The 17,740-nt window shown below is 33.9% G+C and overlaps 1 protein-coding gene across 1 annotated transcript; it reads right to left on the bottom strand.

Annotated features, from left to right (window-relative positions):
* Positions 1-4,702: 4,702 nt before the first annotated feature.
* Positions 4,703-15,591, bottom strand: Smp_141430 (hypothetical protein; the record flags this gene model as incomplete). Its single annotated transcript, XM_018798262.1, has 4 exons — positions 4,703-4,813; positions 6,726-6,865; positions 12,548-12,847; positions 15,144-15,591. The coding sequence occupies 4 exons, from the start codon at positions 15,589-15,591 to the stop codon at positions 4,703-4,705; spliced, it is 999 nt and encodes a 332-aa protein (XP_018653222.1).
* Between the last annotated feature and the right edge of the window lie 2,149 nt (positions 15,592-17,740).

The following is a 17,740-nucleotide window of genomic DNA, read 5'->3' as shown; positions in this document are numbered from 1 at the left end:
GTATGAAAAGGAGAAGCGTGAATAAAGTGTTCATTGACAACGTTCTTAACCAGCTATAAACAAAACATTTTCATAGTTGAAATCATGAGTCAATTGAAGCTAGACCACAATGGAAAACCTGGAAGCACTGGACGGGATCGTGGATGTGCACTGCTGAGGAGTCCCACAATAGGACGAAACGGCCGTCCAGTGCTTCCAGCTTTTCCATGGTGGACTCATGATTTCAACTATGCAAATACTGAAATCTCCACAAAAGCCCCTTCTGATAAAAACATTCTCAGTATATAATTAAAGTATAACAGAATCAGTGGTTGCACTATGATCTTATATTACCTGATGCTCTAACTATTCTACCGTTTTATAAAACTAACATACTGATTAAGTACAAAGATAACTCAGTTCAGGAAATAGCAGTGATTTACTATCCCTTCCCAAGTTGATAATTGTTTTGTACAGCTTTCATACGGACAATTGTGTAATTTACTGTTTACACTTTGTTTACCGTCATTATCTCTCTCTTGTTAGGTCCACATTGTTGTCCCTCCCGGACCCATTTCGTCATTTTTCTTTCAGTTTCTTTTTGTGTGTGACATGTTTTAAGATGCCGCAATAGCCATCCTCTAGTTTTATATGTTTTTAGGCAATTATTTATCGGGAGGGTGTATGCATCAGTTTCTTTTGATCCATAGTCATTTAAATAATGCCGATGCATTTCTTTATTAGTTGCGAATAATCGACTACAGTTTTCATTTATACATTTAAATACCAACTCTCACTCTCTTATGCTAGATTTGTATTCACCAAGTCTATCTAGCTTTATTTTGGTCAGACTATCTAGTCATCCATTTAGAAGGTGTTCTTTCAGTATTTGTAGATCCGTCTGTAACTTTCTTAGTCAACTTTTTGTATGCGTTCTTTTTGCTTTCTGTTCATTTTCAAGTACCAGGAAGTATTGTAATAACTGTTAGAATAGTGAGGTTAAGAGAAAACAGGTTTACAATAGTCGCACGGACCCCAACCAAGTAGTCTGCATCTACCAACATGACTCAGACCAGAAGTTAGTGACCTTATGGACCGATGTCACGTTTTGGTTTGGCCGCGCCAAATTTTCTTCTATCAGTCTCTAACACTAGTCAGCATTGCGCGCCGTCGTAGTCAGTGGTTGGTCATGCGTAATACGTGGCCCAACCATCTCGGTCAATGAAGATTCACAATCTAATAAACTAATTTACCATCATTCCCTGATACCCCTGCGTCTAACCTCACTATTACTTACACAGTGGTCCCGGTAGATGCAAGCAATATTTCTAAGACATAGATATGCTTTAGTTTGTCGAATCCTCAGTCATACGATAATTTAAACCCTGTTGTATATGTTCAGAATTATTTAATACTTACATCAAACCTACAATGTTAATATTAATTCAATTAACTTCATGCAATTAGTTCCGTTGATTAACTTTTGTATAACAAAAACCAACAAATATTATGAGATGACATGAATTCACTTCATTTTGTCTTGCTTGAAACCTTTCACGGCTGGTTTCATGGTGGAGGTCGAAAATTAATCGATCACTATGGCAGTACCAACTGAACCAAACTTTTTTTTGCATACATTGAGTTAGAAATAAGAACTCTTACTTCTGTGCAACGTAAGAGTCTACCACCACTCTATCTATTTATCACTCGGAAAGTGTTACCCGTATCCACTGAACGACTCATACCCATTAAATATCTCCTTATGGGGGGGGGGGTACTGCTGAGTAATTTGGAGACATTCGTCACCAAATTTTTTTTCGATACAAGTAAACAGATCACTACAACTAAGAAAACTAGTGGAAGTCTGTTATATGAGTTACACTTTCTCAGTAGGCTTGTTGTTTCATATGTGATATTTGAATTAGTGCCAAGAAAGGTTAGTACGATATTGAAGTTTAATCGACGGTTATTGCACTCGTTAAGACCATCCTCTTTTAGACAGAATTTTAACAAGTACTTTTTTTGTGGGGATAATAAGATGTCGTAGAATCTTAATTGTTCACTTAAAGTAGTTACTGATAAATCTTGTGGATCAATCATGTGATACATGGTTTCTTTCGATGTGTAGTCTTTATTCACATTCATCATATATTTCAAATTAGTGAGTGATTTTCGATTTCAGATTAATAAAAACCGATATCTTTTTTTTTATTTCTCAATTAAGGTACATTTTCACAGAGACTTCAAGCATTAAATTTAAGTATTTCCTTTGAAGGAACACAAAATCCCACTGATCATATATTCAATTATCTACCAGCATGGCAACCTGATTCACCATCTTATGAAAATCATATTGATCAGTTGAAATTTGATAATCATGATGGTGGTGATGATGATGATTCAATTGACTTAAATGATTTACAATGTTCATATATTGTTGGACGTAATTGTGCTTCATGTAATCGTCCATTTACATTAATTTGGCGACGTCATCATTGTCGTCGTTGTGGTCATATATTCTGTTCAAAATGTTGTAATTATTGGCAACCTATTGAAGGATTAGCTAATAATAAACCTGTTCGTATATGTTCTGAATGTTATGAATTTTTAAGTCCACAGATTATTCAATAAATGATATTATCATTAGTAAATCTCAGATCGTTTACTATTTATGTCTTTCTAGATAAGTTTGTTAGTAACTATTCTTATAATTATTTTCTATTTATTCATAATCACATACATATAAAGTATCTTCTCATCACGTTAGTGGGTTGTTTACTATCCCTTTTAAAATGAAATAAACATCACTATGATACTTGTCTTTATCCTACTTTGATTTCTTATGTGAATAAAAAGTAAATTCAGCTTTCAAAGCAGCTGTACACATTGCTCAATTCACATCATCATTACTATTATTATCATTTTTTATGATTTATTTACTTACTAGTTATTTATATTTAACTTTATTTTCATAATATTTTCAGTGTAAGTAACTATCCTACAAAGTTGGTCTGTATTCATTTTGCCGTGAATGATATATTATGTACATAGAAATATATTTTTGACTTCGATAGAATCGTTTGATCTTTTTTATTTAGTTCACATAAAACTGGATGCGCCGAACGAAATTATAGTATTTGTGTGAGGGTTGGGATACTGACTGACCGAAGCGAATGGTTTCCTTGGAGGGGGGAGACAATCCCCTAACCTTTAACGTAAGAATGTCAAATACTAGTACTAGTAAACGGAGCAACGTCAGGAAACGGTGTTCCATGGTAACCGATAGTCAAAAATGGTCTGGGATCGTGGTTTTCAAAATCCCCTAGGTAAACCCTCTGTATCCATCAACCCAGTTTAAGCGAAGATTTCGCTTTTCATCTCACTTTCCTAAAAAAAACACCGTGAACGCGTAATATTAATAAAATAACTTGTTCTTATTTAGTCCTAAACTAACTGGTGATTGACTGTTGATCGAAATATAAAATGGGAATACCTAGGTTACTAGTAATTGAGTTTGTTTAGACCAGACTGAAGATATACAACAATATAATACTTTCACTCAACAAGCTCTTTAAAGTCTTGTAGATTTAAGATATAGCGCGTTAGAGCATTTCGAAATAATATATCTTCAGGTTGATACACTTGTAAAGAGTATTTTGGATAGACCATGTCGTTCTTTAATAGTTAGTTGTTGTTTAACTTATTTTTCTATACTTATTATAATTTGTCCTATGCTAATTCACATTAATGAATAGTATTAACTATAAACTGCAGGTATTCTTGTGCAATGGATCATATTTTAAGATTTGGAATTTGTCAACTTAAAATTTATTCAGAACTCTATGGGTAACGTAATTTCAATAAATATCATTTTTCTGATCTTGATGTGTAACTCTTTTCGTTGGGTTAAATAATAGTCGATACATAGATCTAGCAGCACACTTTCTTAGATATTATTTAAGAAATGTATTCAAATTGAAGATGTGTATAGGATCAAGAGATAAAAACAGTTGAAGGAGAATAGCAAGATCGTGTTCGTCTAAAACAAAACAATTTTGTAACCCCTTTCTCAAATGTATATACATAATGTATTATTACTGTTCAACTGAAAATGATAACATTTATGAGAGTAAAATTCAAAAAGCAGTCTTCAGAACATTTTTTTATTTTACAGCTATAAAAGTAAAAAACAGTTCAGTCGCTGATGGCTAAATCCTGTAAAAAAAAGAAACTTAACAGTAACGACTAACTCTAAAAAATGGGTGTATAAACAAAACTATTTATAAATGATCTGTAATGCTTGGAGTTATGTACAAAAAACATAATCTTGTTTGACATCATAAAGATAAATGGAAAAAGAGATTGGGATAACTTGTCTCAAAGCAGTCAAAATTCACCAGCTTCCAACTGAAGAGGGAATTAGGAAAAGACGTTGGAAGTGGACAGAACATACATTGCAGAAATCATCAGACTGAATCACAAAGCAAGCACTAACTTGGAATTCTGAAAAGGAAAATCAAGGGACACATTGCGTCGGAATTGGGAGCAGACATCAAAAGAATGAATAGCAACGGGAAAGGATTGCCCAGGACAGAGTTCAATGGAGAATCCTGTTGGGCGGCCTTTCCTCCTCCACGAGGGATAACAGGCGTAAGTAAGGAAGTCTTAATTCAACAACGCTTTAACTTAAATAGTGTTATACATAGAATTTACAAGAAAAATTCTAATGAAGCATTTGAAAAGCCAATTGTTCTATCTCACCATGTAATGCATTCAAATCAAGACATTGTAGAGCTGGTAATAATTTCGTATGAATTATAGATGCTACACATGACTATCAAAATGCAAAAAAAACAAAGTGAAGTAAGATTATTCCATTTAAATTATTATCAAACAGGGAAAAATAAAAAATTATTAATTAACAAATCAGTGTGTTCACTTGATTTTTTAAATGGTAGGAATAGTATCATTGTAATTTGTGACAAGTTGTATGCAATAGGATTATTTTCAGATTCTATTCTGAAACCATCATCACTGGCCAATAGCAATTTAAAGCAAATCAACTGATAATCTATCTTGATATGATGGGCCTCAACACAGATGGGAAAGTTTAATTAGAATAAATTAATTGGAAAACCAATGTAACACAATAATAAACCGATGTACTTCAATGCTATATTCTCCTTCTTATGAATGCGCGTAGATTGTTAAACTTCAATCGATCACAGAGTTGTTACCTGACTAGCAAGAAGGCCTAACAAAGTAGCAGCTGGCTTCGTTAGGATAGATTTGCAACAAAATCACACCTTTGTCTCAGTTGTTAATGATTGAAGTTAACAAGAAAAGGGTATATGGTATTGGGAATGTTAAATCCCTAGAAAACTATTGACTTACAGTTCATTTCGTGAATACGAATGCCTAATCTCTCGTACTGAATTGCTCCACAGGATCTTTCCTTTATTAAAACTACAATTTAGATTCGAAAACATTATTTTCTGTATGGGCAGTGGCTTAGTAAGTACTGCAGTTTTTAAGGTCATTGTACATGATTATATATTATGAATAAATTTCCAGTTAATATCAAATAATTTTTGAAAGATTTATTCTTCAGACTACCCAAGACTAAGAAAAAAGGGGAAATGGATCTAGTCATGTATCGAAACTAGGTATTATTGGCGTTAGTTCAAGACACATCAATATACCATGTCGTGATAAACACACATGAATTAACATACTTTCCAAAGTTTTAAGAATAATAGTGATTAACATCCAACAAGTGAAGATAAAGGAAAGATGCAAAACATTCACAACCTCTTAACACTATGGTTGAGAGTGAATCGACTAGGATTTCACCACCCTCAATCAAACTACATCATACGAAAATCAACCTATTTATTTGTTGTCTTGAGAAAAGAGCTGTTACGGGTTTGCTAAAGCTTGAAAATTCCTAACTGATATCACATGTCATATTATCGGTCGGACTGTTGACCGATTTCACGAATTTAAACACTGAGCAATAAACGATAACCAACGCCCTAATGCTTATTGTTCTTCAAGCCCCATTACCAACCCAGTGACCAATCGGCAAATGCAGATAGCAAACAAATTAGTTTTTCGTTAAGCTCACTTCGTCATTCGATTTGTGTGAAGACTGGAACACTGCCTTGTCGCCCAAACAGAAACAGGCGGTTTCATTAGAGGGTCACTTTCCAAGCCTTTGACCTAAAGGTCTGGTCCACAAAGCAGTGAAGCAACGTTATGAGATGCAATTCTATGTTAACCGGCGACCAACAACATGTTCATACTCCATTTGTTCCCTTAGAATCCTGGAGCCCATGTGAACCATTGGTTTGGAATCATGGTTTTCCAACTCCCCTAAGTGGACCCTCTGTGTCCACTAACCCGGTTAGGGGATAAACATTCGCTTTTCATCCTCTCAATTTCATAAATGACATTCTCGCCACGAGAAGGTAGTGAGTAGGAATTTCGTAGTAGTGGTTGTATACACGTAGCCATGTAAGAGAATTTTGAGAGGGACAGCTGACTCTCCCCACCCTTAGTTGTACGAGGGTAATTACTAATTATATAATAAATATACAAATAATCGTAACTGCAAAAAATAGCAGCGATAGTTTTTAACTTCCCTAATATTCGTTCCATCATAACATGATTATTTTATGATGATGTCTAATATAAGACATGAGAAAGTATTTAAAACAGAAGAAAATTACAATTAAAAATCTTACCTTTTGAACACTTTCACTTAGAGATTGTATAGATTGACTTAGAATTTGATGATCTTGATCTATAATAATTTTTTGATATAATGTATTTTGAAGGATTGTACAAAATACAATAACCAATGCAATATGTTTAATGTTCTCATCTTGAATATTTTGATAAAAAGAATTACAATTGTTTGATTCAGTTAATAAAATACTATTACTATTTTTAGTAGATAATAAACATTGTGAATAAGAATGGCAAGTGAGTAAATATAAAATACAATTAGAACAAACATTTAATTCATGTAGTAGAAATGGCCAATCCAAAAGTATAAGAGAATGATGAAATATTGGTTCAATACATGAGAAAAGTAAAGCTGTAAGAAAAGAAATAATGTATGATAACAGCAAATCATTAAAACAGGTATATACCTATACCATAAAAAATTTTTTTGGAGAAAAGAACATGGATTTGCGCAATTAGATATGAAGTTGCTGGATTATCGTATAGGTCTCTATCTACAATTACTCTAATTATGTGACTATCATCATCCTTGGATACTATCTTAGTGGTGTGCAGGCTAAGAGTTCGCGCGCGAGACCAAGTCTTGGGTTCGATCCCCACCTGCAGAATTGTGGATGCAAACACATTTATACTACGATGAAACGATCACACAGTGCCTCCAGGTTTTCAAATGGTGGTCTATTTTAGATCGGTTCATAATTTCAGTCAATTTCAACGATCTTCATAACCCCATATTGAAAACACTAGAAAAAAGCATTAATTCATAAATTCCTTTAAGTCTACTAATAAAATACTGTGATAAAACGACATGTTTGCTTACAACTAAAAATGAGACAGTATACCAGAGACAAGATATACACAGGATTTTTCGAATTCTATTTAAATGTTAAAAATATACTTACGAATAGATTGTCATGTGTTTTGTATTTGCGACTTGTTAAACTAAACTATCAAGTATTGCTTGCTTCTTCAAACATAATTCTTAGATTGAATCCTAATAGTAATCTTTTCAAGTTTATGTACCATTGTAAAGATAAATTTCCACTAACACTTTTCATCATTACGTTGCCATGTACAATTATATATATATATATACTTAGTACATGAAAAAAACAATTTAACTGTTTAAAACTCAATAGATGGAATAGATTCACAATTGATATATCTAGGGCTTATGTCTCTTTCTAGTTGAGACTTGCCGGCTGGATGCACCTGAATCACAGTGTAAGTAACAGATTGGCGTTTGAAGCGAAAGGTACTGGGGGTCCGAGTCTTGATGTGAACACCATCATTGGATTCAATCACATCCAGACGATGAGTACCAGATGAAAATAAAGTTTAAGAAAAGCTTGTAGCTCAATATCGAAAGTGAGGCAATCCTCTTAATGTCCACATATGCCAATAGAAATCGACTACTTGAAGTCATTGATATCAACAACGGGAAACACAAACCATCACAATTTTAATCCTAATTATCAGCCTGGAAAATACATACTGAGACAACCCCATACAGCTTAATACAAAAAGTAATACATGGATAGGAAATTGCATTTCACCAAGCAACAACAATTAAATATCACAGTTAAATATCGCTACTTATCTGATAGTTTTTAAAGGTTATATTACCTTTAGTGACCCAAGCTAATAAAGGTTAACAATCACCAGCATTTTAATCCAACTACTACAAAAGGTAAGAATGGTGAGGTAAACATTGATAAGAATCTATGAATTTCCAAAGTTTGTTAATGTTCCCCTAGATTACTACTTCTGAGCAAATATTCCAACGTCGACCCAGATATTATCTCAGTTCAAATATACAAGAAATCAGAATTAAAATTTTGGCTAGACGTTCATGGTTTATTCGTAATATTTGTAATACACACAATTAGATTGATAATAATAATAATAATCTAATTATTAATTCTCAACTTACATTTCGCATAATTAAATTGAGGACAAGATTTTAATAGATCACATGATGAAATAGGTTGATTTAGATCAAATAGTAAATTACTATCGTTGTTAATATTATTATTATGACAAGTAGAATTGAGTAATTTCAAAGGAAAACTATTCATATACAAAAGGCTACATTTATTCAAAATAGAGTTTTTCACAGAATCATAAGTATTTTCATCATTGTATTCAATTTGTGTTTGAATTCGATTGGCTAAATTCCAAAGATTAAAATGTTGTAAAGTTGGAATTAATTTTTCTGTGACTAATTTACGAATTAATTGCTTAAAATAAAATAAACAAACAGAATGAAAGATATTAATGATAATTAATCAATTCAAAGTAATTATATTTATCAACAGTATTCAATGATTATTTTGACCAAATTTTTAACACTATGACCAAAAATTATCAGTACAGGGTTGTGGAGATTGTTAAATTGAAGTTGGACATTAACACCGTTAGATGCCAGCTCAGTGGTCTACATGTTAAGCGTTCGTGTGCGAGACCGAAGGTCCAAAGTTCGAATCAGGCGTGCAGGATCATGGATCATCACTCCTACTGAGGATTCCCATACTAGGACTAAACGGCCATCCAGTGTTTCCAGTGGTGGTACAACATTTTTATCAATTATTTCACTTCAACACATAAATATTGGTACAAGGAAGCACCAGATACATATGCGCCATACAAACCTCATTTGATTTGTGTGAGGGCTGTGATACTGCCCAGGTGCCTAAACTGAAGCAAGTGGTTTTCTTAGGAGGCCACACACGGAGCCTTTGACCTAAAGATCTGATCCACAAGGCAGTGGAGCATCGTGGGGAGATACAGTCCCATGGTAGCCGGTGACCAACAATTGGTTCATACGCCATTTGTTCCTTCAGGATACTGGAGCCCATGTGCACCATTGGTTTGGAATCAGGGTTTTCCAACTCCTCTAGGTGAACTTTCCGTGTCCACCAACCCGGTTAAAGCGCCGGACGTTCGCTTTTCGTCCTCTCAATTTCGTAAACAACAGTAATTCCACAAGAAGGCAGTGAGTAGGACTTCCCTGGCAGAGGCTATATACGCATGGCCACGTGAGAGCATTTCGAGAGGGAGAGCGAAGTCTCCCCACTCTCAGCCGTACCAGAGCATTTGGGGGCTGGTACAACATTGATCGGTTATGATCTCAATTAAAAGTAACCGGAAATATTTTTCTAATAGACAAATTATAACCTTAAATCAGATAAGTTCCTAATGACCTATTAACGCACTTAATAGGCACAAATTAATGTATTTAACTTCGCATTATAGTTTAAAATGAGACGCCTGATTATACTCTACCTAGTTGTTTAATCTGACTTTATGACTTTGTGTTAGGATGTCGAACATTTTAACCACTGTGAGCCCATACCACTCCAATAATGACTATATAGACATAACAAAATGCAGATCAGTGTAAATGTGAATCTCATATTTTGTATGCTTAAATAATTAATCTAAATAACTGATTTTCATAAGCCGAATTTCATGTGAAATAAACTACAAGTTAACCGATCATAACACCAACAAATAAACAGTTGAACTAAATTTAGCTGCTCTGGTATGACCTAAGGTGGGGAGAGTTTGCTTTTGAAATCCTCTCACATAGTCACGTGTATACAGCCACTACCACGAAATTCCTACTTACTACCTTCTCGCACGCGGAGTGTCGTTTACGAAATCCAGAGGACGAAAAGCGAATGTCTTATGCTTTAACCGAGCTGATGGATACAGAGGATCCGCCTAAAGGGGTTGGAAAACACTGGTTCCAAACAAATGGTGCACATGGGCTCCATGATTCTAAGAGAACAAATGGAGTATGAACATTTGTTGGTCATCGGTTAACATAGGACTGCATCTTTTAACATTGCTCCACTGACTCGTCAATTAGACTTCTAGGTCAAAGGTTTGGATAGTGACCCTCTAACAAAACCGCCTGCTTTGGTTTAGGCAACAAGGCAGTGTTCCATTCTTCACACAAATCGAATGACGAATTGTGGTGCATATATGTTTGGTGCCTCTTTGTATCAATATTTATGTGTTTAAATAAATAAAATTATACTAAGTAGATTAAACTTTTTCTGGCTAGATAATTAATTTTATAGGAGTATAATGCTAAATAATGAGAGGTCTCTTCACATAAGTGTTTTACGATATTGATAATAAAGTTAACTTTTATTAATATAACACTTTAAATATAACTAATACGTCTTAATTTTGCGATTAATAAGATAACGTCAGTGTCTAGTGTGAATACACATTGGAATAAATAGAAATTATTGATTCTTTTTTCAGCCTAAAAATTCATTTGTGATAATCCGTACGCGACATTACTTAATCGCACAATAATACAAATGTTTTGAGTTAACTTTGTTATAATGTTTTCAAACGTTTGTAGCAAGACTTATAATAATCATATCATTCGGTTTTATCATCGGGTTTTGAAATGTATAGACTGTGAACAGTATAAATCACAATCAATAAAAAAACAGGTTTTCTTAAAAAGAAAGATAAATAACCGTACAAATCACATTCGTGAACCATACAATTCAAACAAACGGAAAAAATCTTGAAACGATAGTACCCTCAGGGGCTTTACAGGTTTCCGTTTATTTATCGTACTGTATCGAACTCTCAAATTCCAGTCTGAGACCGTATGATACTGGAAATTGAAAACATTTTTAGTCCAGTGCCAAATGATGGGTCTCAACTAAACATATCTATGAAGAAGCAATTTAATCGACATAGTAAGGTATAAAAGTGGTCGTTTACTTTATTTTAAAAAGTACTCGCTACGGACTACCGTTTTGACATGCTATCGTATTTTGAGAAGACGTAATGTAATCTACAAAGTCCCAGTTGATTGATCAGCTTGCATGAGGTAGACAATTATGTTAAGCGACCTCTATTTCCAGTAATGAAACTCACTATAAAATACCACTCAATACTCATTTAGCTATCTTCAAGATCAAACCATCCGAAATAGTCAAGCCAGTTTTGGAGCATACAAAGGAGACGACATCTTTACTTACTACCAGGAAGTTAAACAGAAAGTCTAAACTAGTAGACCTGATGCAAATCGACCCCAACCACTGCTATAACAACTCTGTTCAAAGAGAAAGACAAACTACTAATAATTGCATCTTCATTTCAAAGTCAAATCCTAATATCCTGACTGATTCATTTCCAGCTAATCAACGATTGTGTAAATTCACACAGAAATTCTTGTTTTTATTACTATGAAAAGTCATTCCGGTACATTGGGATAAATCTTGTTCTTAGGTCAAGTCTTGATCTCATTAAAGTTGAGTGGTTAAGAAGTACTAAACGGAAAAATATATAACATAGATATTTTTCCACCTTAATTTTTTAAAATCTTTTTATTAGAAATGAATAAATTTATTCTAGTGAGATGCTAATTCCTTCATAAGGGTACACTCGCACTGTTGTGAATGAAGTACATTATAGTGATTATTGATGTAAGCTGGGAATGGGATACAAACAAAGGTTTCTAATATTTTCAACACTTTAAATGCATTTGAATATATTTCAACAATATCTTTACATCATATCTCTTCGATTACACTATCTAATAGGGAGATAAAGTGATCAAATACACATGCTCATATATAAAAATATGAGCTACATAGACTATGAATTTCATGCATATTAAGCTGTCCAAGATTAAAAATAGAGCATTTGATTACTGATTTAATCCATAAGAATCAAGTATTTAAGCCAGTAGTTTGTATTTTCACTAATCTCAATGTTCATTATATAATCAATCATAAAACTGACACTGACTGAATAATAAAACTTACAGCATTAAATTTACCAGTGTCAACATTCACTAGATATGATCGTTTGAGAGGAGAACCACGATTTTCTAAATTTCGAATTATATTAATTGAGAAAAAATGAAAGAGACCACGACGACAATTTGATGTACACCATAGAAAATCTTCTAAATCTTTCATATTTGAATCATTGTTTTGTAAATGTGAATTATTACTATTCATAAAAATACCAATAGAATCAATAGTATTACATCCTATCAATTCATTTAAAAGATTTTTCCAATTCATAACAGCAATTGGATGTGAGCATATAGTTGAAATAATGTTGAATATGATATCTGATAGATTTTTAAAAATAAAAATGAAACAGGACTGAATAATAAAAACGTATCGATAGTTAAATTGTTTTAGACTTGAAAAGACTAAAACTAATGCAAGAGGACAATACTTGATTCGGTTCATTATTAGATAATACAAACCGAGTATCGCATATTCTACAAATAGAAAATTATTATCAATAAAAGTGATAACAGAGACTCTACTTTCTGAAATATCCATTGTTGTATTTTTTGTGCTTTGCTTAAATATAGAGCATTAAAAAGATACTCAACATCAAATAATATGATAGAATCCTTTCCCAGTGACCCCATGTAGCATTAGAATGATGTTGGGGTGAAGCTTCAGTCGGTTGACTTAGATGATGTGAAGGAACGGGCAAAAAGAGCTCCGGACCTATGTTTCATGCTATTGGTCACTAGTCAACGACGTGCACCCGTAAAGTCTCAACATAGTCTATGTGATGTCGAATCACTTAGACAAGTGGACACATTGCAATTTGATCGATAGAATTCAATCAGCACTAAAAGATTTGGACATGATATTGGCTACTACTTAATGATCAATTAATTGCAAATATCTCAGTCCTATAGGAGGTTAGTTGCAACCCTAATAGCTTAGTGGTAACATTTCAGATTGCGAGCCTGGGAGATACGGGATTGAACCAGCCAGGGAGAACCAGTTACATCAAGGTTACAGATATACCTTGCTGACAAGTGACAGCTGATAAGAAAGCTAGATCAAGAGTGTCCTGTCGACTGCCTCTAAACACCTAATAGTTATACTATTTGATGAATATGGATTTTAGAAGTAATTTGTCGAAAATATAAGCTTACTAGAAGCATGGATAAAAACCAGACCTAATGATCTGTAAAACGTAGAGATAAGATTGAAGATCAGTAAAAAGTAGAATAGGCTTTATTTCTATAGTAGAATAACATGCTTAAATACTAAATATTGGCAACGAAAGTAGCTATCCTCAGAAGCTAATTGAAATATAAACGATTAAAATATCTGAATTTTGTAGACAAGTCGAATGTCAATGAAATTAGGACTTAACCATAAATATTAAACATTAAGTCAAATTTGAGTATTTACAAAGTGTAAGAACACCATGAAAGTCCTTTGAAAGCGATTCGGTAATGAGCACATCATCCTCTCTATCATTCAAAGAAAAAAAACAGTAGCGCTAGGCAAATTTTACCACTATCTATATTGTATATTAGTTTTCCCCTTGGTGTCCCGAAAACAGCTTTGAGGTGTATGGTGTTAGTGTAAATGTTACTCATTGAATGATTTTTTTCATCTGGAACGTGAAAATGACATTTTACTGTGTGACTATATTTAGCTACCCAAAATAACATTTAATCACTCCGGAAAAAATGTCCATAAGTACTCCACATGAATGGCAGAAACCTGAACCCGCATTTGATAAATAATCCACAATAATTGATAAGTTTACATGTGTAGGTAAATTATATGAATGTTAGTGATTAAGTAACAAACAAGATCGATTCCTATATACCAAAAGCCATGACAACTTGTTGTATTTTAAAATATCTTCGACGCTGCCGTGATAATAGTCCAGTTGCAAAAAATCCAGAGTACAAAACTGCTAGCCAAGCGGCTATGTTTCACACTTGAGAAACTGATATATGGTAGTGCGTGTAAGATACGACTGATTAATGAGCATGCACAGACAGGTACTTAGCTTACGGACCATTAAATACGTGATTTCCTTTCCTGTTATTGATTCCCACTTCGGACTGACTGAGTGTAACTGCTTATAACTGTGTCATCTGGCTCTCTATTCTGGGTCGTGAATCCTGGATCTGATACAATGCGACTAGTCTTATTACCGTATAACGTATTACAGTAGTATACCTAAGAGAAAAATATTTTAAACTATCCTTTTTTATCAGAAACCTAGTATATCTGAGTTAACATAGTTCGACAATTCTGCGTTCAATCACAATTTTCTCCAAAGAGTCGTTAATATTCGATGACTATCATATAGATTATTGTAAAGCTAAGCTACATTTGTTCCAACATTTTGCTCATCACGATTCGACAAGTGATATCATTCTGAAACACAAACTTTGGTCAGTTAGGCACGTCCTAGATATGTTGTCTCAACTCCTAAACTTAACACTATATACTGACTACGAAATAGTGAAAAGAGCAGAGAAGCAATCAGTTTATATTATGACCTCATGAACCAAAAGATATCTATCTTCAATCAGTATTTAATGGTGAATATATATACGTTAATAGCATGCTAGTTAGTTGAACAATTACCATTCTCAGAAACTCCGAGCCCTTTTAAAAACATCTTCGAATGATCAACGTCTTTAGAGATTGATTGGCAGGGGGTAGTTACAGTTAGTGGATTTTCTGTCTCCGAAACGATACTAGAACAAAAAGGAATTTTGTTTAATGCACCAAAATCAGATTCATTGTTATTTTTATTTTTTAAGCTCTCGTATGTTTTGTCTAACAAATCAAACAAATGGCTGTAATCTTCTTTCAATATATTCAAAAAAGATCTGAATACTTTTTGAATTTCTGATCGACGTAGTAAACAAGCAATCAAACATCTTACTCCTGCTCTTCTGCCCTCTCTTTGGGAAGTCGCTATAATTGATTCATAATCAGTAGGAGTGATTAATGGGGGAGTAGTAGCAGTAAGGTGATCAATAATATCCATACTTTCCAAATCTGACACAAGAGAAGGTAAATTTCTCATTATTGCTAGTTCCTCACAGGATAACATCTTTAGAAAGCTAGAAAGAATGAAAAAATGGTCAGCCAAAAAAGGGATTATATTGAGAGAGTAAATATTCATAAGGACAAATTAACCTAACCTAATATAATGTTATAAAAAATCCCGGGGTTGTTTATACGTGAAAATACTGACTATCCGTTTTAGAAAACCATGGAAATGACTATAAACGTCAAAAAACGCATCAAAATACACTTTTTCTTCCCCCAGAGTATTTTAGGTCCAAGTTGTACTTGACACTTCAGTCAGTCAGTCAGCTACAACGTAGGACCAGGCACATTTATGCATCGGTCCAAGTTGCCATACCTCCTTAGCACAACAAGATGAACACCGGATTCATAGAGATAGTTAATTTAGTGGTGGTAGTATATAAAAGATAGGTTGTATATAAGGATATAGTATAGGAAGGCAGAAAGTTATGAAGCAATTTTAATCTTAAGGTTTAAGGGAAGATAAGGAGTGTATACACCCACGCCATTGTGATCGATTCTGAGCCATGTCACCTAGAGTCTCCAACCATTGGTCACGATAGTCACGCGGACCCCAACCAGGTAGTCTGCATCTACCAACATGGCTCAGACTAGAAGTTAGTGACTTTAAGCACTGATGCCACGGTTTTGGTTTGGCCGCCCCTAACTTTCTTCCAACCATCCCCTACACCAGTCAGCATAGCGCGTCGCGGTAACCGATGTTCAGGCATCCGTAACACGTGGCCTAACCATCTCAATCTTCATCGACTGAGATGGTTAGGCCACGTGTGACGCTTACTCATGTAAAAGTCATATAAATGTTAATGTGGACTCTAATGCACAATAACGCCTCAGACCTAAAAATAAATCCTGATTCCGAAATTTAAAATATTTTATATGACAATTAAAAAAAGCCTTTTCATGAGCATTCGTTGACTAATTGCTGAAAAATGAGGACCAAACGGTCATTCAATCTGAATTTAAGAAGAGCAATCTTAGTTACCTTTTAGATCAAAAGCAGTAAAGATTCTCTAGTAAAATATAGCTGTCGTTTAAATGATCAGTTCCTTATAGTGGTAAAAGTACTCAGATCATCGGTTGGAACACTCGTTCATATACTTTGGTCTTGTGTAAAAAAAATCTAAGAAAAAATCTATTTGACCATTGGAAAGACAAGGTCCGTGTTTCACCAAAAACCCAAACAGCACATAAGCGATTGTATCACATCCCATTGTGTCTATCAATTTACATGTTTGTGAGGAAACACGTATATAGGGAGGAGCAATCGTAATCCGAAATTAAGGGTGGCAGAACACATACCTAAATGGCTGCAGAAACAAATGAATCCCACTGGTCAAATAAGATCACAAGATAGACAGACATCTTCCTCCATTGAGAAACATTTGGTTGAAAAATCTATTTGCTGATACCATGGTTATGTCAAAACTATATACACATCTAATCAAATTAAAACTGTGGCTAACCACCAGTTGCCCATTCATCTCCCCGGCTGTTAACTCAACTCTGAGTTGAACCTATCTAAGTTAAGATTATACTAAACACCATACATGGGGTATGCATTTTATTAAAAGACTAAACTCTGTCTTTCCAAAAGACACTCAAAAACCAGCCACGTGTTTTGTCTCAAATTAAGTCTTTAAGGGATTCTTAAAAGGAGAAAAACAGACTTCCTACATACATCTGCCGATACAAAAATAATAAATATTCGATCGAATAATTTACCATTAAACTATCCAAATATAAACTTGATTGGTAGTTCACTGTCTTCCGTTGCCAAATTAGTGTTTAATTTAACAATTATTTCATTTACAACACGTCAGAAACAATGGGTGTTTACTGTGATGTACTTGATAGTAAAAAAAATTCACTGACATAATTATAGCAGTTCAATCTTATGATGTCGTAAAATGTAAATATCTATTAAGTTATCAGTTAGTTATTGCCAAGTTTTTCCCAGTTCAGTATATTTAAATTTGACTATTCATAATTATGAGTAAAAATATAAAACTTCGTGTACTGTAAGCAGTTTCTGATCTATCTTCGGAGTATAGCAGATCTTCATCCACAGCTTTAGCCCTTTTCCTTTATGTCAAACTATACCAGTTTTATTGTTATAACAAGAA

This window comes from Schistosoma mansoni, chromosome 6, assembly GCF_000237925.1.
Source record: "Schistosoma mansoni strain Puerto Rico chromosome 6, complete genome".
Classification (NCBI taxonomy): domain Eukaryota; kingdom Metazoa; phylum Platyhelminthes; class Trematoda; order Strigeidida; family Schistosomatidae; genus Schistosoma; species Schistosoma mansoni.
Note: the sequence above shows the minus strand (reverse complement) of the source record. Positions and strands in the feature narration are given on the sequence as shown.